The sequence below is a fragment of the Camelina sativa genome, chromosome 15 (assembly GCF_000633955.1).
Source record: "Camelina sativa cultivar DH55 chromosome 15, Cs, whole genome shotgun sequence".
NCBI lineage: Eukaryota > Viridiplantae > Streptophyta > Magnoliopsida > Brassicales > Brassicaceae > Camelina > Camelina sativa.
The window spans coordinates 22339637-22361610 of record NC_025699.1 but is presented as its reverse complement, the minus strand read 5'-3'; the positions used below and the strand labels follow the sequence as shown (position 1 = coordinate 22361610).

At 41.6% G+C, this 21974-nt stretch overlaps 2 protein-coding genes across 2 annotated transcripts in view; both read left to right on the top strand.

The window, feature by feature from the left end:
• On the top strand, window positions 10807-11163 carry LOC104748681. Its single transcript, XM_010470286.1, has one exon. The coding sequence runs from the start codon at window positions 10807-10809 to the stop codon at window positions 11161-11163; it is 357 nt and encodes a 118-aa protein (XP_010468588.1).
• Window positions 11193-21974, top strand: part of LOC109129147 (RNA-directed DNA polymerase homolog) — a gene marked incomplete at its 3' end in the record, with an annotated part of 27785 nt that continues 17003 nt past the window's right edge. Inside the window, exon 1 of the mRNA XM_019236792.1 lies at window positions 11193-11507. Coding sequence (XP_019092337.1) covers window positions 11193-11507 — 315 coding nt within the window. The remainder of the gene's footprint in view (window positions 11508-21974) is intronic.

Below are 21974 nucleotides of genomic sequence, written 5' to 3'. Positions count from 1 at the left end.
ATTAGACCGACTTCGGGGAGTCTCGTGATCTCAGCCATTCAGGCTGGGAAGATGATCGAAAAGGGCCGTGAGGCTTATCTGGTTACTATATCTATGCCATAGTTTGTGGGGAAGTCTACGGTTAGCGGTATTGCAGTAGTGGAGGAGTTTGAGGATGTGTTTCAGTCTTTGCAGGGATTACCACCATCTCGGTCGGATCTTTTTACCATTGAACTGGAACCGGGGACAATGCCGTTATCCAAGGCTCCTTACAGAATGGCTCCAGCAGAGATGGCAGAGCTGAAGAAGCAGCTAGAGGATTTATTGAGTAAGGGATTCATCCGTCCTAGTGTATCACTGTGGGGAGCGCCGGTATTGTTTGTCAAAAAAAAGGACGGGAGTTTCAGGTTGTGCATTGATTATCAGGGTTTGAACCAGGTCACTATGAAGAACAAGTACCCTATTCCTAGGATCGATGAGTTGTTGGATCAGTTGAGGGGTGCTACTTGGTTCTCTAAGGTAGATCTGGCGTCGGGTTATCATCAGATACCGATAGATGAGGTAGATGTGAGGAAGACTGCTTTCAGGACTAGGTATGGGCATTATGAGTTTGTGGTGATGCCTTTCGGGTTGACTAACGCGCAAGCAGCGTTTATGAGATTGATGAACAGCGTGTTTCAGGAGTTTCTGGATGTGTCTGTCATCATTTTCATCAACGATATCCTGGTTTATTCTAAGAGTCCTGAGGAGCATGCAATGCATTTGAGGTCAGTTATGGAGAAGATGCGGGAGCAGAAGTTGTTTGCCAAGTTGAGCAAGTGTAGTTTTTGGCAGCGTGAGATGGGTTTTCTGGGTCATATTGTGTCAGCAGACGGGGTTTCTGTAGATCCAGAGAAGATTCAGGCTATCAGAGATTGGCCTAGACCGCAGAATGCCCAGAGATCAGGAGTTTTCTTGGGTTGGCAGGATACTACAGGAGATTTGTACAGGGGTTTGCAAGCAGAGCACGTCCTATGACTAAGTTGACAGGAAAGGATGTTCCATTTGTTTGGTCAGAAGAGTGTGAGGAAGGCTTTACAAGCCTGAAGGAGATGTTGACTACTGCGCTAGTGTTGGCTTTGCCTGAGCATGGAGAACCCTATGTGGTTTATACAGATGCATCTAGAGTTGGTTTGGGGTGTGTTCTGATGCAGCATGGGAAGGTGATTGCCTATGCTTTGCGGCAGTTGCGGGTGCATGAAGGCAACTATCCTACTCATGATTTGGAGATGGGTGCTGTAGTTTTTGCCCTGAAGATTTGGAGATCTTATCTTTATGGTGCAAAGGTACAGGTGTTTACAGATCATAAGAGCCTGAAGTATATATTCACTCAGCCTGAACTGAACTTGAGACAAAGGCGGTGGATGGAACTTGTGGCGTATTATGATTTGGAGATAGCCTATCATCCTGGTAAGGCTAATACGGTTGGAGATGCTCTAAGACGGAAGAGGGTAGCTTTGGCTCAGAAGCAGGAGATGGAGTCTCTAGTAGGAGAGATCAGTGCTTTGAGCTTGTGTGCTGTTTCACAGGAACCGTTGGGTTTGTGATGTTCATATATTTTACCATGTTTTCCCTTAGTTTATTCACATCTTTTGTATCTTTTGCTAGCCATTTTCACCATTATTGTGTAGCTTTAGGACTAATCATGCTTTAGATTTTAGTTGCATTGCATTTGCATCTTTTCATGCATAAACAGGTGATTCTGGAGCTTAAGGAGCATGGAAGCAGTGCTGAGGAGAAGTGAAGCAATCATGAAGGGAAAGCAAGAGAGTTAAGGCTGAAGAACCAAGGTCCAGAGTCCAACTCGACCGCACACTCGACCTGACACTCGACCGTGTGCTGAGGAGGACTCGACCGAGTGGAGAATGCCCGAGAAAAGCTAGCTCGACCTGCCACTCGACCGAGCACAGGTCAAGTTGACCGAGCCGTTGACTGTTTTGAATTTTTGTATTTTTAGGGCTTCCACTCCCCTTCCTATATAAAGCCTTGTACCTGTAGCCACCAAAAGAGTCCAGCTTTTTTAGATATTCTCTAAACCTATTTTTTACCCTTTTGGGAATTATTCCTTTTGCACTTTTATCTTTCTTAGATTTTGTACTTTTTTAAGAGAGAAAAGACTAGATTCTTGTATTTTGTTGGTTCCATAACTTTCAAAATATAAAGATTTCGAGTTTCATTTCTTATTTAATATTGTAGATCTCTGTTTTATCTTTCTAATAATGCAAGTTTCAATATTTTCTGGGTTTATGACTTTGATGTTCATCATGTGTTCTTGTGAGTAGTGGCTTAGGATCTTGAGGATGGGTTAGGCTGGGCTGTGAATGAGGTTTGTTTGGCTTGATCAAGCTTGATTGTTTTAGATCTATTCTAGGGTAGATGTTCTTAATGCTGATCCTATATCTGAGAGGGTAGGATCTGATTTCAAGCATCTTAGCATCACACCAATGTTTAAGACTAGATCTAGATCTTACCATCTTGCTTGCTAAGAGATTAGAGGTTTTGTTTGGTATGAGACATATTTCTTAATGCCTGCTTGTGTAGAATCTTTACTTTGTAAGAACAAGTCTAGAAGATGCATATGTTTGATTGTTTTTTTGCCATGAGAGTGGATTAAACATGTCTTAGATACATATGTCTAGAGATTAGCTCATGTTGTTTGAGATTTGTTGATCAAGTTAGATAGCCTAAATCATTGGTCCAACCCATGAATCCTTCCTCAAGTCCTTCCTTGTTTATTGATTTTAAGTCTTAATCCTGTTGCTTGCTAGTTGTTTGATTCGCTTTGGTATTACTCTGTTTTTATTGCATTGCTCTGTTTTCCGGATTTGTCTAGCTCGACCAACCACTCGACCTACACTCGGTCGAGTGCCTGCTCTAGTTCTTCCCCAGAACTTTGTGTTTATGATTTGTGATGGCCTTGTTTCATTCTAGTTGCATTTCTGTTGCATTTACTTAGTGTCCTGTTCATTACTTGTCTTGCATTAGTTCATTAGCATAGTTTCTACTTCTGTTTGTTGCATCATTACTGTTATAATCATCCTGTTTCATTTGCATTTAGTTCCTAGTTCTTAAAGTTTACTTTCTGCATTTTACATTTTCATCTTAGGATTGTTAGTGACAAACAGTCTTGCATTTGGCTTGACTTAGATTGATATACTTATCTTAATTGTTCACAAACACTCACTTAGGATTGACACCTCTTATACTGCAACTGCATAAGGGGAATTGAAACACCCACTCATCCATTCCATATGTCACCATTGCATACATTCATCATCATTCCACCACATACAAATAACCATGTTTCAATTTGGCGCCGTTGCCCATTTGAGTGTATTTTTGTGACATTTAGGATCCATATTAGTCTAAGATTAAGTTCGTTTATACACTTGTGAAGTTGCTGCACTCAAATCTTCTCCTGCTTGTCTGTGATTGAGTTTCAGGTACCAGCTCGACAATCAGCTCGACCACAGCTCGACCGAGTCCTGATCGAGCACCTGATCGAGTCAGACGCCGGATCTAAATAGACACCACTTCCCAGTCAACTCGACCATCAACTCGAGCCTGTGCTCGACCGAGTGTCTGTTCGAGTCAGTAACCATGTTTCAAGGCAGTCAGTTCCATTATGCACCCATGCACCAGCAACAATTTTTCCAAACTCAATGGTGTCACCCTCCAGCGTTTCAGACCTACCAAGCCCAAGAACCTGACTTAAGAGCTATGATGCAACAACTATTGATTGGGCAAGCCAATCATCAGATTGAGGAGGCAAGGCAGTTTGAAGAGCTAAACCAAAAATTGGATTCCTATTCTCATGACCTGAGTCACCAGCTGGAGAGTCTGACCTCTTCATTCCAGTACATGGAGAGCTCCATTTCTTCTACTTCAGCTCCTAAGCCACACCAACTTCCTGAACAAGCCATTCAAAACCCAAGGGAGATCACTGTTAAAGCTATCCATCTCCATGAGGAATATGTCACTGAGGACAGTGAGGTTCAAGGTGGGGAGGATTGGTCACTAATTGAATCCCAGAGTGAAGGTTTTACTGAGCAGACTGAAGCAGAGAAAGAACACTCGACCAGGTGCTCGACCACACACACGGTCGAGTACCTGATCGAGTGACTGATCGAGTTGCAGACACATAAGCTGTTAAGCCTGCTAGATACATTCCTCCTGCTTACAAACCGCCTCTACCATTCCCAGGACGTTTCAAGGCTCAAAAGATAAGGGAATTGAGGGAGATTGATGAGGACATCAATAGTAAACTTCTGGAAGAACCCGTTCTGCCATTTCCCGAAGAACCCGTTCTATCACTTCTTGAAGAACCCAATCTACCATTTCCTGAAGAACCCGTTCTGCCAACAATGATACACAAACCTATGACAAGGCTGGGAGCAAGGACCTTAAGGGATCAATTCAACAAGTCCATTGAAAGTCTGATAACTCTCATCGATCTAGAAGATTCCAAAGAGAAGACTCCACAAGCATCATTTTTGCCAGTTCTACAAGGACTTAAAGAACCCGTTCTTTTCATCATTTCCAAGGCAATCAATGAAGGACTGGAGCGTGTATGAGAGCTATTTCCAGGTGAGTGTTTGAATTCAAATAATAAATGTTGGTTCTTCTTGTTTTGCAGGATTCGACCATTGGGTCTTTATGAGTCTTTTTATTTATTTAAGTCCTAAAATCGAGTCTGTTGTTTTTGCAAGTTTAGTCCTTTTATTTGTAATAAATTTCGACCCTAGAAGGTCCCCCGCTGCTGGACCATTATATAAGGTCCCTTCTCAGCATTGTAACCTTCAAGTTTTTTATGAAATAAAATGAGAGTTTTCTTAGGTTTTCTTCTGAGATAGAAGCAACCACCCTTTTCTCCTTCTTCTTGTGTGTGAATCCTTGAAAACTGAGATTTGACTTATCATAGATCCTTTCACAGATCTGTGTGGCGTCCCTCAATCCACCCATCTATCTCTTCATCTTCCACTACTACCGAATAGACAGAACAGTGTTATCAACCATTTCTCTATTCACCATCTCTTCGCTGCGTTCCATCTATCGTCCACCAAATAGGCAGAACAGTGTTATCAACCATTTGCCTATTTCCATCTATCCACTTGGGTTCCCTCAACTGGGTTCCTATATCATCTGGTATCAGAGCTAAACATTCCAAATCAGGTGTTATCTATCCCTTTTGCTTCAGTTTGTTTTCCTTTGTTTGTTTCAGTTTGTGTCTGTTTCAGTCATTTTGTTTCAGTTCGTTTTTCACTTTTAGATCTATTATTTTCGTGTATTTTTGTTCTATTTTGACTGTTCATCTTCTTAACAAAAAAAAAATTAATAAATAAATAAATAAATTTCTGATCTGTTTTCTAGATCTCTCAGTTTTTGGACCTTTCGACTTCCTGTGCACATGATCTCTTTTCTTACTTTTACAGGAAAGTTTTGAACAATGGGAGAACAAGGAGGAGATGTGAACATGGCTGAGATACTTGCAGCTATTCAAAACCAACTCCAAACGCTTGGTGATCGCATGACACGAATTGAACAACCCCCACCTGCACCAAGAGCACTAGTTCGTAACTTGTCAAGAGGAAACCATGAGGTTGATAATGGAGATCAGTCTGATTCAGAGGAAGAATATCCAGATCTTAATCAACACCAAAGGCCAAGGAGACACTACCAACAAGGTAGAGGACGAGATGAAGGCAACATAAGAGAAGGAGGCTATGATCTTAAGCTCAATCCGCCAACAGTTGCTGGAAAGGTCAATCCTGAAGCTTACATTGATTGGGAAAGACGCATGGAGCATATCTTGGGCTACTACAACTATTCTGAACAGAGAAAGGTATCACTAGCTGCTGCTCAACTTACCGACAATGCCTTAGATTGGTGGGACAGAGATGTCTCTGAGAGAAGGAGGCATAGACATATACCAATCACTACTTGGGATGATATGAGGTTTCAGCTAAGGAAGAGATATATCCCAGCTTATTAGCACCGGGAGCTACAAAAGAGGTTCTGCAAGCTCTCACAAGGAAGCAAATCTGTTGAGGAATACTTTGAAGAGTTTGAATCTCTTAAAAACAGATTGGAGGTAGAAGAGTCTGAGGAGAACTTGATGGCGCAGTTTCTATATGGTCTTCATGATCGGATAGCTAGAAAGGTGGAAAGACAAACATATCATGATCTTGAAGAGTTGTTGGATCTAGCAGTCCAAGCTGAACAACACATCAAAAGGAAGGCAGCTTCTACTAACAGCAGTAAGACTCCATTGACACCACCACCTCAAAAACCTTTAGACAAGGGAAAATCTCTTGATGTGGACCAGAGATTTAAAAGAGCTGCACCTGAGACATCAAAAGTAACCAAACCAGAGCAAGGTAAGCCTACTAACCAAAGAGCTCGTGATATTACTTGTTTTAAATGTCAGGGAAAAGGACACTATGCAAGGGAGTGCCCAAATCAGCGAGTAATGATCCTTAAAGCCAATGGAGAGTATGAATCTGAGGAGGACATTGTGGACTATTCAGAGATGGGAGAGCTTCTAGTCATAAGGAGGGCTCTTAGCACTCTGTTTTATCCTGAAACAATTCAAAGAGAAAATATTTTCCACTCTCGCTGCTCTATAAAGTCCAAGGTATGTAGCTTAATCATTGATGGTGGTTCATGTACTAATGTAGCCAGCAAGTATTTAGTTGATAAGCTAGGTCTCCAAAAGACAAAGCATCCCCATCCATATCGACTTAAGTGGCTAAATGATGAGGCTGAACTAAGGATCTCCGAGCAAGTCACCATACCATTCACCATAGGCAAATATTCAGATCAAGTTGTGTGTGATGTGGTTCCTAAGCAAGCTGGACATCTTATTCTAGGACGGCCATGGCAATTTGATAAGGAGACTTTACACAATGGCCAAACAAACTACTACATCTTCTCACACAACAACAAGAAGCATACTCTAGCTCCACTCACCCCTCAAGAAGTGCATGAAATGCAACAAACCATGTCAAAGGGAGCTAAGTCAAACAAAACCAATCTTTATATAACACCTTCTACTGTTTTGAAATCAATTAATTTAAAGGACAAGGTACTACTAATGATCTTTAAGGAAGGTTTGTTTTCAGGACAAGAGGAGAAAGACTTACCACCAGAAGTGCTTGAACTATTAAGAAGGTTTAAAGAGGTCTTTCCTGAGGAGATACCACCTGGACTACCGCCTATAAGAGGAATCGAACATCAAATTGATCTAGTTCCAGGAGCACCATTGCCTAATAGACCAGCCTACCGCGTAAACCCTGAAGAAGCAAAGGAACTGGAAAAGCAAGTTCGTTATCTAATGTCAAAGGGCTACATTCGTGAAAGCCTAAGCCCTTGTGCTGTACCGGTTCTTCTAGTGCCTAAGAAAGATGGAACTTGGAGAATTTGTGTAGACTGCAGAGCAATCAACAACATCATTGTCAAATATAGACATCCTATTCCAAGGCTTGATGACATGCTAGATGAGCTTAATGGAGCTACTATCTTTTCTAAAATTGATCTAAGGAGTGGTTATCATCAAGTCATAATGGAAGAAGGTGATGAATGGAAAACGGCTTTCAAGACAAAACAAGGATTATATAAGTGGTTAGTCATGCCATTTGGACTCACCAATGCCCCAAGCACCTTCATGAGGTTAATGAACCAGGTCCTAAGGGAGTACATATGTAAGTTTGTGGTTGTTTATTTTGATGATATCTTGTTTTATAGCACAAGTCTTGCAGATCATGTAAAGCATCTTGAGTTGGTGATAAAAGCGCTTAAGGCTGAACATCTCTATGCTAATCTTAAGAAATGCACGTTTTGCACTGATCAAGTTGTGTTTCTAGGATTTGTTGTGAGTTCTCAGGGACTAAAGGTCGATGAGGACAAGATCAAGGCTATACAAGACTGGCCAACTCCAACAACCATTGGACATGTTAGGAGCTTCCATGGGCTGGCTAGCTTCTATAGGAGATTTGTGAAGGATTTTAGTACCATTGCTGCACCCTTGACATCAGTGATTAAAAAGAATGTGGAATTCAAATGGGGTCAAGCACAAGAGGATGCATTCAAACTGCTCAAAGACAGCCTAACAAATGCACCTGTTTTGGTACTTCCTAACTTTGATAAAATGTTTGAAATTGAATGTGATGCTTCTGGTACAGGAATAGGTGCTGTTCTAACTCAAGGAGGAAAACCAGTAGCATACTTCAGTGAGAAACTCAGTGGAGCTGCACTTAATTATCCAACATATGATAAAGAACTCTACGCTTTGGTAAGGTCTCTAGAAACTTGGCAACATTATTTGTTATCCAAAGAGTTTGTTATTCATACAGATCATGAGACACTCAAGCACCTAAGAGGACAAACTACACTTAAGAAGAGACATGCAAGGTGGCTTGAATTTGTGGAGACATTTCCATATGTGATTAAGTACAAGAAGGGCAAAGAGAACATTGTAGCTGATGCTTTATCAAGGAGACATGCTTTGATCACTACAATGGAGGCTAAAGTCATGGGATTTGATCACATCAAAGGTCTATATGAGGAGGATCCAGATTTCAAAGAAGCCTTTAAGGAAACAAGCAAAGCCGCTTATGGGTCATACTACCAACATGATGGATCCATGAGAGAGCTGCTAATAGGAGAAGCACATGGAGGAGGACTTATGGGACATTTTGGGCGTGATAAAACTCTAAGTGTTCTTATGGAACATTTCTTTTGGCCGCATTTGAAAAGAGATGTGGAAAGGTTCTGCGCAAAGTGCATCACTTGCTTGAAAGCAAAATCCAGGTCACATCCTTATGGTTTATATATTCATTTGCCTATTCCTAACCTACCATGGGTAGATATTTCTATGGATTTTGTTTTAGGGCTACCTAAGATCAACAACCGAGATTCTATCTTTGTTGTGTTGGACCGGTTCTCTAAAATGGCGCATTTCATTCCATGTAACAAGACAAATGATGCTACACAAACTGCTGAACTCTTTTTCAAAGAAGTTGTGCATTTACATGGAATCCCAAGGACCATTGTTTCAAATCGAGACACCAAATTTCTAAGCCACTTTTGGAAGAATTTGTGGAAAAAGCTAGGAACTAAGCTACTCTTCTCCACCACTTGTCATCCTCAAACTGATGGCCAAACTGAGGTAGTTAATCGTACTCTCTCCACTCTTTTGAGAGCTATGGTGGGTAAGAATCTCCGAAACTGGTTATCTTGTTTACCCTACATTGAATTTGCTTATAATCATGTTAAACATTCTGGTACCAAATTCTCTCCATTTGAAGTTGTCTATGGTTTAAATCCTCTAACCCCATTAGACATCACACCTCTGCCCCAAGCTGTTTATTCTTGTGCAGAAGGAGTCACCAAAGCTGAATTTGTGAAGAAACTTCACCAGAAGGTTAAAGAGAATCTTGAGAAGAAGAGCGCAAAGAACAAAGAGCATGCGGATAAACACCGCAAGGAGCTGACGTTTGAACCTGGAGATTGGGTCTGGTTACACATGAGAAAAGAGAGATTTCCCAAGGAGAGGAAGTCCAAGCTGTCACCAAGAGGAGATGGACCATTTCGGGTCTTAGAGAAAATCAATGACAATGCCTACAAGATTGAGCTACCAGGTGAGTTGAACATTTCTCCTACCTTTAATGTTGCTGATTTATCTCCTTTCCATGCAGATGAAATAGTTCTGCAGACAGAACTTTCTCAAGAGGGAGGGAATGATGAGGACATCAATAGTAAACTTCCGGAAGAACTCGTTCTGCCATTTCCCGAAGAACCCGTTCTATCACTTCTTGAAGAACCCAATCTACCATTTCCTGAAGAACCCGTTCTGCCAACAATGATACACAAACCTATGATAAGGCTGGGAGCAAGGACCTTAAGGGACCAATTCAACAAGTCCATTGAAAGTCTAATAACTCTCATTGATCTAGAAGATTCCAAAGAGAAGACTCCACAAGCATCATTTTTGCCATTTCTACAAGGACTTAAAGAACCCGTTCTTTTCATCATTTCCAAGGCAATCAATGAAGGACTGGAGCGTGCATGAGAGCTATTTCCAGGTGAGTGTTTGAATTCAAATAATAAATGTTGGTTCTTCTTGTTTTGTAGGATTCGACCGTTGGGTCTTTATGAGTCTTTTTATTTATTTAAGTCCTAAAATCAAGTCTGTTGTTTTTGCAAGTTTAGTCCTTTTATTTGTAATAAATTTCGACCCTAGAAGGTCCCCCGCTGCTCGACCATTATATAAGGTCCCTTCTCAGCATTGTAACCTTCAAGTTTTTATGAAATAAAATGAGAGTTTTCTTAGGTTTTCTTCTGAGATAGAAGCAACCACCCTTTTCCCCTTCTTCTTGTGTATGAATCGTTGAAGACTGAGATTTGACTTATCATAGATCCTTTCACAGATCTGTGTGGCGTCCCTCAATCCACCCATCTATCTCTTCATCTTGCACTGCTACCGAATAGACAGAACCGTGTTATCAACCATTTGTGTATTCACCATCTCTTCGCTGCGTTCCATCTATCATCCACCAAATAGGCAGAACAGTGTTATTAACCATTTGCCTATTTCCATCTATCCACTTGGGTTCCCTCAACTGGGTTCCTATATCAGAGATGATTGAGAAAAAGGAGAAGATAACTTTGCAACAAGAGAATGATAAAGCCTTGAAGGAAGAGGTCATCATTGCTTACCAAGATGAAGAGAGAGGACCTGCTTTGGAACAGTATGCTCCATACCCTCTCTATCAGGATTGGTTACTTGAGATGTCAAAGAAAAGGGCTCATGACCAAGATATGAAGGATTTGAAAGAGATTGGGACAGCTATTGTCCCAACAAAGTTTGAAGATCCAGGCTTATTCAACTTACCCTGTTCCATCAGCTACATGCACTTTAATAAGTGCCTTTGTGATTTAGGAGCTTCAGTGAGCTTGATGCCATACTCAGTGGCTGAGAAGTTGGGGTATGAGGACTTCAAGGACAGCAACTACTCTGTCAGTCTAGCAGATGGATCCAAGAGGGATGTGGTTGGAGTGATTGAAAACCTCCCTATCAAAATAGGAGAAGCAAGGATCCCAACTGAGAGCCTGAAGACCCTCTTATCTTGGGAAGGCCATTCTTAGCTACAGCTGGGGCTGTTATTGATGTGAAGATGGGGACTATCAAGCTCCACCTGACTGAAGACTTCACTATGAAGTTTGACATCAACAATCCCACTAATCTGCCTTCAAAATATGATCCACCTTACATTATCAAAAGAAAGGAGGATCATGAGGTCTCAAGTGAGGAAACTGCGTTAAGGGGTAAGCTAACCTTTCAAGAAGATTCAGTGGAGAAGCTTAAGAATTCTGTTCAAGAACTGACTGCTTTAGTCAAGGATCTCCAAGTCAAGCTGAACAAAAGGACTTTGAAGAGAGCAAGGCCAAAGCTTAAGCTTAAAAAGAAACATGGTTCAAGTGCTAAAGAGGTAGTGATCAAGAAGGAACACAAAGGTTATCAAGTAGAACCAGGGGGGATTTCATCACCTCCTTGGTATCCAACTCAAGCCTGGAAAGGCATCAAAGTCAAGCTTAGTGACTTTAAACAAGCTCACTAGGGAGGAAGTCCCTAAGGTATCCCTGTATATATTGCTTTGGAATTTTGGTATTTTGATTTTTGCTTTATTGTTTTCATGGTCAGGGAGGCTAGAGAGTCTGAATAGAAGAGGAAGGGTCAGTTTATGGAGACTCGCGGTCCAGCTAGACCCCCCCACTCGGACATGCACTCGACAGAGTCAAGGTCGATCGCCGTCGTCGAGCTGCCCCAATCTCCATCTCCAAGTCACCAAGAGGACCCAAACTACTCCTATGACAGCATGCAGATGGATGTGGACAACTTCTTCCACAATCCCTAAGGTACCATCATCACCTTCACTTGTAAATACCATAGCATCTCATATTATGTTTTGTTTTTAATCTTGAATCCTCTTACAAATTTCTCTCACACAAGGGACTGTGTGATTTAAGTTTGGGTGAGGGTTTGAGATAGCATTTGACATTGTGTTTTGTTTTCTTATTTCAAATTTTTAGCATAATCATGTTAGTATTTACATAGCATCTAAGACATAGAAAAACCCTAAAAATTTGAAATTTTTTTGCAAAAATCCTTATAAAAAAAAGAGTGTTCATGTAGTTTGCATTGCATATTAGGATCTTGTTTAGCACGTTTCATGTAGAATTGTATAATATTTGAATTAGGGATCTATGATAAGTTTTTCCTTGTTAGCTTGCTTAATTCACTAAACTAGGATCAATGCCCAAGTTAATAGTACTTTGATGCTAGTTGAGTGGTTAGAAGCATAAGATTGAACCAAGTATTGAATTCATGCATTGCATTTGGTCTAAATTGAAGAATGTTGTGATTTGACGCCATTTCCTATTTATAAGAACCTAATATTGACTTTTAATTATCAATGTGTGCATTGCTTTAAACTCATGGAAACCATATACATATTTGGATCATCTTTCTCCTTTTACCACTCTTGTTGATCCAAGTAGCTGATTTCACTTTTAAATCAGTTTCCCTACCCCTTAACCAAACCTTTTTCCAAGCCATGTTTATTCTTGTGTGTGTGAGGCCTATTTTTGGGATTGAGCTTGGTAGAAAGTGTTAGGTTTGAACTGACAAGAGTAAAACCTTGTGTAGTTCTAGTTTGCAATTTTCAAACTAGATAGGACTAGGTGGTTCACTTATTGGGTTTGGGACTTGGTTGTTTTGAAAAGGAAAAGAAAAGAAAAAGGAAAAAGAGAAAGAAAAGGGTAGAGTCTTTAGGAGGGGAATGTGTTTAAGTAAAAGCTAAAGTCTAGTGAAAAGATGGGAAGTAAAAATTGTTATCTAAGATGGTTCTAGTTAAAGAAAAGAAAAGAAATCAAAGAAAAGTTTAGCAAAAAGCTTATATGTCTTAAGAATAAGAAGAAAAGAGAACCATAGCAATCAGTAAGAATCCTCCATTCCACTAGAAAGATCAAATAAGAAACCTCTCCTAAGACTTAAAAACCAAAAGAGAAAAGAAGAAGTTAAAGGGTAGCACTAAGATCATTTGGGTTCAGATTGTTAGGATAAATACTTTGGCTACCTTTGGATAGACAAGGTTTTGTTCTTGTATGTGTCTAACTGTTCTTACCTTTAGCATTCTTCCAAAGCTCAATCCATTTTTTATGAGAGAACCTTGATATTGACAAGCCCCACTCTAAAAAGAGACCATCATAGTCTCAAAACCCTTATTACCAAGCCAAATGAGTTTAAGCATTGCATAGAATTGATTCATGTTCTTGATTAATGAATGTTAAAGGAAATGGTTGATTTGAATGCATGTGGACATCTAAGGCTCAAATGAGTAAAGGTTGTGATATGCTTGTCTAAAATTTTTAAGTACAGCACATTCAACTTGCATCATAGTACTAGTAACTTGGACATTGATTCTAGATAGTCTATTTGCAAGCTTTAGGATCTGAGATCCCACTTTCAAACCTCATCTACCTTCTTATGTCTTGTTTATTTGCTTGAGGGCAAGCAAATACTAAGTTTAGGGATGTTGATGTTCATATATTTTACCATGTTTTCCCTTAGTTTATTCACATCTTTTGCATCTTTTGCTAGCCATTTTCACCATTATTGTGTAGCTTTAGGACTAATAATGCATTAGAGTTTAGTTGCATTGCATTTGCATCTTTTCATGCATAAACAGGTGATTTTGGAGCTTAAGGAGCATGGAAGCAATGCTGAGGAGAAGTGAAGCAATCATGAAGGGAAAGCAAGAGAGTTAAGGCTGAAGATCCAAGGTCCAGAGTCCAACTCGACCGCACAATCGACCTGACACTCGACCGTTTGCTGAGGAGGACTCGACCGAGTGGAGAATGCACGAGAAAAGCCAGCTCGACCTGCCACTCGACCGAGCACAGGTCGAGTTGTCCGAGCCGTTGACTGTTTTGACTTTTTGTATTTTTAGGGCTTCCACTCCCCTTCCTATATAAAGCCTTGTACCTGCAGCCACCAAAAGAGTCCAGCTTTTTTAGATATTCTCTAAACCTAGTTTTTACCCTTTTGGGAATTATTCCTTTTGCACTTTTATCTTTCTTAGATTTTTGTACTTGTTTTAAGAGAGAAAAGACTAGATTCTTGTATTTTGTTGGTTCCATAACTTTCAAAATATAAAGATTTCGAGTTTCATTTCTTATTTAATATTGTAGATCTCTGTTTTATCTTTCTAATAATGCAAGTTTCAATATTTTCTGGGTTTATGACTTTGATGTTCATCATGTGTTCTTGTGAGTAGTGGCTTAGGATCTTGAGGATGGGTTAGGCTGGGCTGTGAATGAGGTTTGTTTGGCTTGATCAAGCTTGATTGTTGTAGATCTCTTCTAGGGTAGATGTTCTTAATGCTGATCCTATATCTGAGAGGGTAGGATCTGATTTCAAGCATCTTATCATCACACCTATGTTTAAGAGGCATAGATAAGGCTAGATCTAGAGCTTACCATCTTGCTTGCTAAGAGATTAGAGGTTTTGTTTGGTATGAGACATATTTCTTAATTCCTGCTTGTGTAGAATCTTTACTTTGTGAGAACAAGTCTAGAAGATGCATAGGTTTGATTGTTTTTTGCCATGAGAGTGGATTAAACATGTCTTAGATACATATGTCAAGAGATTAGCTCATGTTGTTTGAGATTTGTTGATCAAGTTAGATAGCCTAAATCATTGGTCCAGCCCATGAATCTCTCCTCAAGTCCTTCCTTGTTTATTGATTTTAAGTCTTAATCATGTTGCTTGCTAGTTGTTTGATTCACTTTGGTATTACTCTGTTTTTATTGCATTGCGCTGTTTTCCGGATTTGTCTAGCTCGACCAACCACTCGACCTACACTCGGTCGAGTGCCTGCTCGAGTTCTTCCACAGAACTTTGTGTTTATGATTTGTGATTGCCTTGTTTCATTTTAGTTGCATTTACTTAGTGTCCTGTTCATTACTTGTCTTGCATTAGTTCATTAGCATAGTTTCTACTTCTGTTTGTTGCATCATTACTGTTATAATCATCCTGTTTCATTTGCATTTAGTTCCTAGTTTAAAGTTTACTTTCTACATTTTACATTTTCATCTTAGGATTGTTAGTGACAAACAATCTTTCATTTGGCTTGACTTAGATTGATATACTTATCTTAATTGTTCACAAACACTCATTTAGGATTGACACCTCTTATACTGCAACTGCATAAGGGGAATTGAAACACCCATTCATCCATTCCATATCTTACCATTGCATACATTCATCATCATTCCACCACATACAAATAACCATGTTTCAGTTTGGAAGCAGTAGATAGAGCAGATCTTCTGAGTAGGGTACGGTTGGCTCAGGAGAAGGATTTGGGGCTGGTGAATGCCTCCAAGGATGTGGATTCAGAATATCAGGTCTGAGATAATGGTACTATCTTGGTGCATGGTCGGGTTTGTGTGCCCAAGAATGAGGAGTTGAGACAGGAGATTCTGAGAGAAGCTCATGCGAGCAAGTTGTCCATTCATCCAGGAGCGACTAAGATGTACTGTGATCTCAAGAGGTACTATCATTGGGTCGGGATGAAGAAGGATGTAGCTAGTTGGGTTTCGAGGTGTGATGTGTGTCATCTAGTGAAGGCTGACCATCAGGTTCCTGGCGGGTTACTGAAGAGTTTACCCATTCCTGAGTGGAAGTGGGATATGATCACCATGGATTTTGTGGTAGGATTGCTAGTGTCACGGACCTTTGATGCTATTTGGGTCATTGTGGACCGGTTGACTAAGTCAGCACATTTTCTGGCCATTAAGAAAACTGATGGAGCAGCGGTCTTGGCTAAGAAGTATGTGAGGGAGATAGTCAGATTGCATGGGGTGCCAGCGAGCATTGTGTCTGATAGGGATTATAAGTTCACTTCGGTGTTCTAGAAGGCATTTCAGGCAGAGATGGGCACTAAGGTGCATATGAGTACAGCTTATCATCCCCAGACAGATGGGTAGTCTAAGAGGACTATCCAGACGTTGGAGGATTTGCTGAGGATGTGTGTATTGGATTGGGGTGGCCATTGGGCATATCAACTGAACCTGGTAGAGTTTGCTTACAGCAACAGCTATTAGGCGAGTATTAAGATGGCTCCTTATGAGGCTTTGTATGGGAGACCATGTCGTACACCATTATGCTGGACTCAGGTGGGGGAGAGGAGCATGTTTGGTGCTAGTTTTGTTCAGGAGACCTTAGAGAAGATTCGGGTTCTCAAGCTGAACATGAAGGAGGCTCAAGATAGGCAGAGGAGTTATGCTGATAGGAGGAGGAGAGATCTTGAGTTTCAGGTAGGAGACAGAGTGTACCTCAAGATGGGCATGTTGCGGGGTCCGAACAGGTAGTTATCAGAGACTAAGTTGAGTCCGAGGTATATGGGTCCGTTAAGAGTGATTTAGCGGTTTGGACCTGTGGCATATAGACTGGAGTTACCCGAGGTTGTGCGTGCATTCCATAAGGTTTTCCATCTGTCTATGTTGCGGAAGTGTCTCTGTGAGGGTGAGCAGGTGTTGGCTAAGATATTGAGGATCTTCAGCCTAACATGACATTGGAGGCGAGACCAGTGAGGGTTCTCGAGAGGAGGATCAAGGAACTTCAAAAGAAGAAGATTCCTTTAATGAGAGTCTTGTGGGACTGTGATGGGGTTGAGGAGCAGACTTGGGAGCCTGAGGCAAAGATGAAAGCAAGGTTCAAGAAGTGGTATGAGAAGCAAGCCGCAACTTGAGCTTGTTTAACCTGGTTCCATCTGTAATCCGTGGCTGGAGCGGGAATGGAATATTCCAGCCCATCTCTCTTGTTATTCGGTCACTTGGGGTGGTTGGTTGTGCGACTCAGTAACAAGATGAGGTGGTGCTCGGGGTACAAAGTTTCCGTGAGGCGGGTATCTGGAGGAAAGTTTCCTGAAATAGAAGTTTCCAAAAATGGAAAGTGCTAAATATGGAAAGTTTTACGGGAGTTAGAATTTGTCCATTTTAGTGGTGGAGAACCTTGGAGGGGCTTGTGTGGCCTTAGTGGTGGACTTTCGAGTCAGTGTGCCATGTGTGGCAGTATTCTTTTGTTATTGTGTGGCCTTTGTGGCAGGCTGTTTAGCCAGAGTGCCTGTTTAGACGGTCCTTCGGGATAGACGGTTCTTCGGGACTGATGGTCCTTCAGGACAGACGGTCCTTCGGGACTGATGGTCCTTCGGGACAAACGGTCTTTCGGGACTGATGGTCCTTCGGGACAGACNGATGGGGTTGAGGAGCAGACTTGGGAGCCTGAGGCAAAGATGAAAGCAAGGTTCAAGAAGTGGTATGAGAAGCAAGCCGCAACTTGAGCTTGTTTAACCTGGTTCCATCTGTAATCCGTGGCTGGAGCGGGAATGGAATATTCCAGCCCATCTCTCTTGTTATTCGGTCACTTGGGGTGGTTGGTTGTGCGACTCAGTAACAAGATGAGGTGGTGCTCGGGGTACAAAGTTTCCGTGAGGCGGGTATCTGGAGGAAAGTTTCCTGAAATAGAAGTTTCCAAAAATGGAAAGTGCTAAATATGGAAAGTTTTACGGGAGTTAGAATTTGTCCATTTTAGTGGTGGAGAACCTTGGAGGGGCTTGTGTGGCCTTAGTGGTGGACTTTCGAGTCAGTGTGCCATGTGTGGCAGTATTCTTTTGTTATTGTGTGGCCTTTGTGGCAGGCTGTTTAGCCAGAGTGCCTGTTTAGACGGTCCTTCGGGATAGACGGTTCTTCGGGACTGATGGTCCTTCAGGACAGACGGTCCTTCGGGACTGATGGTCCTTCGGGACAAACGGTCTTTCGGGACTGATGGTCCTTCGGGACAGACGGTCGTTCGGGACAGATGGTCCTTCGGGACAGACGGTCCTTTGGGACAGATGGCCTTTTTGGCGGGCTGTTTAGCCAAAGTGCCTGTTAAGGCGGTCCTCTTTAGGACATTTGTTTGACCTTGGTGGCGGTCCTCTTTAGAATATTTGTTTGGCCTTGGTGGCGGTCCTCTTTAGGACATTTTGTTTGGCCTTGTGGCATGTATATGATCCTTGTGTGGTCATGGGGTATTCCATTGAGGGGATATGTGGTTGGTAGGACATTGAGATGTTTTACGCGAGCCACAGGAAGGAAACCTGGATAGGGATAGGACTCAGACGTGTTCAGAATTGTTTGCTCGCGACTCTCGGAGGACTTAGGTTCTCCTAGTACTACCATATTCAGAGACTTTGTGGCTTGGGAGTATGGTTGGTATATAACCTTCAGACGACGGTCCGGAGGCGCGCTGTAGGGTGACGAACCGAGAGACGAGTTTCAATTTTTCCTTATATATTATGGCATGCAGACTTAGGTCTGATGAGGAGCCNAACGGTCTTTCGGGACTGATGGTCCTTCGGGACAGACGGTCGTTCGGGACAGATGGTCCTTCGGGACAGACGGTCCTTTGGGACAGATGGCCTTTTTGGCGGGCTGTTTAGCCAAAGTGCCTGTTAAGGCGGTCCTCTTTAGGACATTTGTTTGACCTTGGTGGCGGTCCTCTTTAGGACATTTGTTTGGCCTTGGTGGCGGTCCTCTTTAGAATATTTGTTTGGCCTTGGTGGCGGTCCTCTTTAGGACATTTTGTTTGGCCTTGTGGCATGTATATGATCCTTGTGTGGTCATGGGGTATTCCATTGAGGGGATATGTGGTTGGTAGGACATTGAGATGTTTTACGCGAGCCACAGGAAGGAAACCTGGATAGGGATAGGACTCAGACGTGTTCAGAATTGTTTGCTCGCGACTCTCGGAGGACTTAGGTTCTCCTAGTACTACCATATTCAGAGACTTTGTGGCTTGGGAGTATGGTTGGTATATAACCTTCAGACGACGGTCCGGAGGCGCGCTGTAGGGTGACGAACCGAGAGACGAGTTTCAATTTTTCCTTATATATTATGGCATGCAGACTTAGGTCTGATGAGGAGCCAATAAGAACTCAAGGTCAAGGCCTATGAGTAAAGGAAAATCCAAAAGTTGAGAGCAAATGACGCCTGGAGCGTTAGTCTATCGCCTAGAGGTGACCTTTTGTAGATCAGTCGGAGGAGTGCGGGCCATGGAGACGGTTGCACGGGAGTCCTTGGCTGATGGTCGTTTGAGATTCTAGAACAAATCTAGATTGGTGGGGGAGAATTGTAACATCCGTGATCCAAAATTGGATTTTTGGGGATGGGTGTCGATCGATTTAGGAAAAACCATTAAACCGAGATATTTGAGGGTGTGGTCGACCAGAAGGGTTTTGGGAAGTTTTCTTTGGGTCGCTGATGTTCATATATTTTACCATGTTTTCCCTTAGTTTATTCACATCTTTTGCATCTTTTGTTAGCCATTTTCACCATTATTGTGTGGCTTTAGGACTAATCATGCATTAGAGTTTAGTTGCATTGCATTTGCATCTTTTCATGCATAAACAGGTGATTTTGGAGCTTAAGGAGCATGGAAGCAATGCTGAGGAGAAGTGAAGCAATCATGAAGGGAAAGCAAGGGAGTTAAGGCTGAAGAACCAAGGTCCAGAGTCCAGCTCGACCAAGCACTCGACCAAGTGGGAGATGGACTCGACCGAGTGGAGAATGCACGAGAGAAGCCAGCTCGACCTGCCACTCGACCGAGCACAGGTCGAGTTGACCGAGCCGTTGACTACTTTGACTTTTTCCATTTTTAGGGGCTTCCACTCCCCTTCCTATATAAAGCCTTGTACCTGCAGCCACCAAAAGAGTCCAACTTTTTAGATATTCTCTAAACCTAGTTTTTACCTTTTTTTAGCTTTATTCCTTTGCATTTTTATTTTTAGATCTTGTACTTTCTTAAGAAAGAAGACTAGATTCTTATATTTTGTTGGTTCTATAACTTTCAAGATATTGAGAATTTGAGTTTGATCCTTTCATCAATATTAAAGATCTCTGTTTTATCTTTCTAATAATGCAAGTTTCAATAATTTCTGGGTTTTTGACTTGTTTAATCATGTATTGTTGTGAGTAGTCTTCCTAGGATCTTGAGGATGGTTAGGATGGACTGATCTTGTGGTTTGTGTGATTTGGTCAAGCTTGATTGTTGTAGATCTCTTCTAGGGTAGATGATCTTAATGCTGATTCTATATCTGAGAGGGTAGAGTCTGATTTCAAGCTTCTTAGCATCACACCAATGTTTAGGAAGCATAGATAAGGCTAGATCTAGAGCTTACCATTAGGCTTGCTAAGAGATTAGAGGTCTTGTTTGGTTTGAGATGTATTGCTTAATGCCTGCTTGTGTAGATTCTTTACTGTGTGAGAACAAGTCTAGAATTGCATAGGTTTGATTGTTTCTTGACCATGAGAGTGGGAGAAACTTGTCTTAGATTCATATGTCTAGAGATTAGCTCATAGCTTGCTTGAGATTTGTTGACCAAGTTAGATAGCCACAATGATCAGTTCATCCCATGAATCCATCCTCAGGACCTTCTTTGTTTATTGATTTTAAAGTCTTAATCCTGTTGCTTGCTTGTTGTTTGATTTGGTTTAGCATTACTCTGTTTTTATTGCATTGCTCTGTTTCTGCGTCTAGTCTAGCTCGACCACACACTCGACCTACACTCGGTCGAGTGCTGCTCGAGTTCATCCCCAGAACTTTGTGTTTTATGATTTGTGATTGTCCTGCTTTATTCCTGTTTCATTCTAGTTGCATACATTTAGCTTTCAGTTCATTAATTGTCTTGCATTAGTTCATTAGTAGTAGTTTCTATTTCTGTTCTTGCATCATTACTGTTATAATCATTCTGTTTCATTTGCATTTAGTTCTTAGTTCTTGTAGTTTACTTTCTGCATTTTACATTTTCATCTTAGGATTGTTAGTGACAAACAATCTTTACATTTGGCTTGACTTAGATTGATATTCACATCTTAATTGTTCACAAACACTCATTTAGGATTGACACCTCTTATACTGCAACTGCATAAGGGGAATTGAAACACCCATCCATTCCATATCTCATCATTGCATACACATTCATCATCATTCACACCCACAAAATATTCTTGTTTCAATTTGGCGTCGTTGCCCATTTGAGTGTGTTTTTGTGACATTTAGGATCCATATTAGTCTAAGATTAAGTTCATTTATTCACTTGTGAGGTTGCTGTGCTCGAATCTTCTGTTTCTGGGTTGAAGTTCCATTTCAGGTACCACTCGACCAGTCACTCGACCACCACTCGACCAAGTCGTGATCGAGCACCTGCTCGAGCCAGACGCCGGATCTCTATAACCTTCATTTTCCAGTTGACCTAACCTCCTACTTGAGCCTGTGCTCAGTCGCTTGCCTGGCAAAAATCGTTTGTGTTTGTTGATGCAAACAAGGTCTAAAGGAAAGGACCATCTTCTTAGGCCTATTGACAACATCAACAAGTTGACCAAGAGTTTGGGAGCTAAGCAAAGGAGAGTTGTTCAGCAACAACAAGAGGTTATATAGTAGCTATGGATCAGCAGGATCAGGTTCAGAGAACAAGGAACATAGGTGCTGGATATGCACCCAACACTCACAATCAAAGAGCTGGCATTGTGCCACCAACTGTTGCCAACAACAACTTTGAGATCAAGAGTGGATTGATCTCAATGATTCAGGCAAATAAGTTTCATGGATTGCCTATGGAGGATCCACTTGATCATCTTGATGAGTTTGATAGAATATGTGGTCTTACCAAGATCAATGGAGTAAGTGAAGATGGTTTCAAGCTGAGGTTGTTCCCTTTCTCACTTGGGGACAAGGCTCATTTATGGGAAAAGACTCTCCCTACTGGTGCAATTACTACTTGGGATGCCTACAAGAAGGCTTTCTTGGCCAAGTTTTTCTCTAATGCTAGGACAGCAAGGCTGAGGAATGAGAT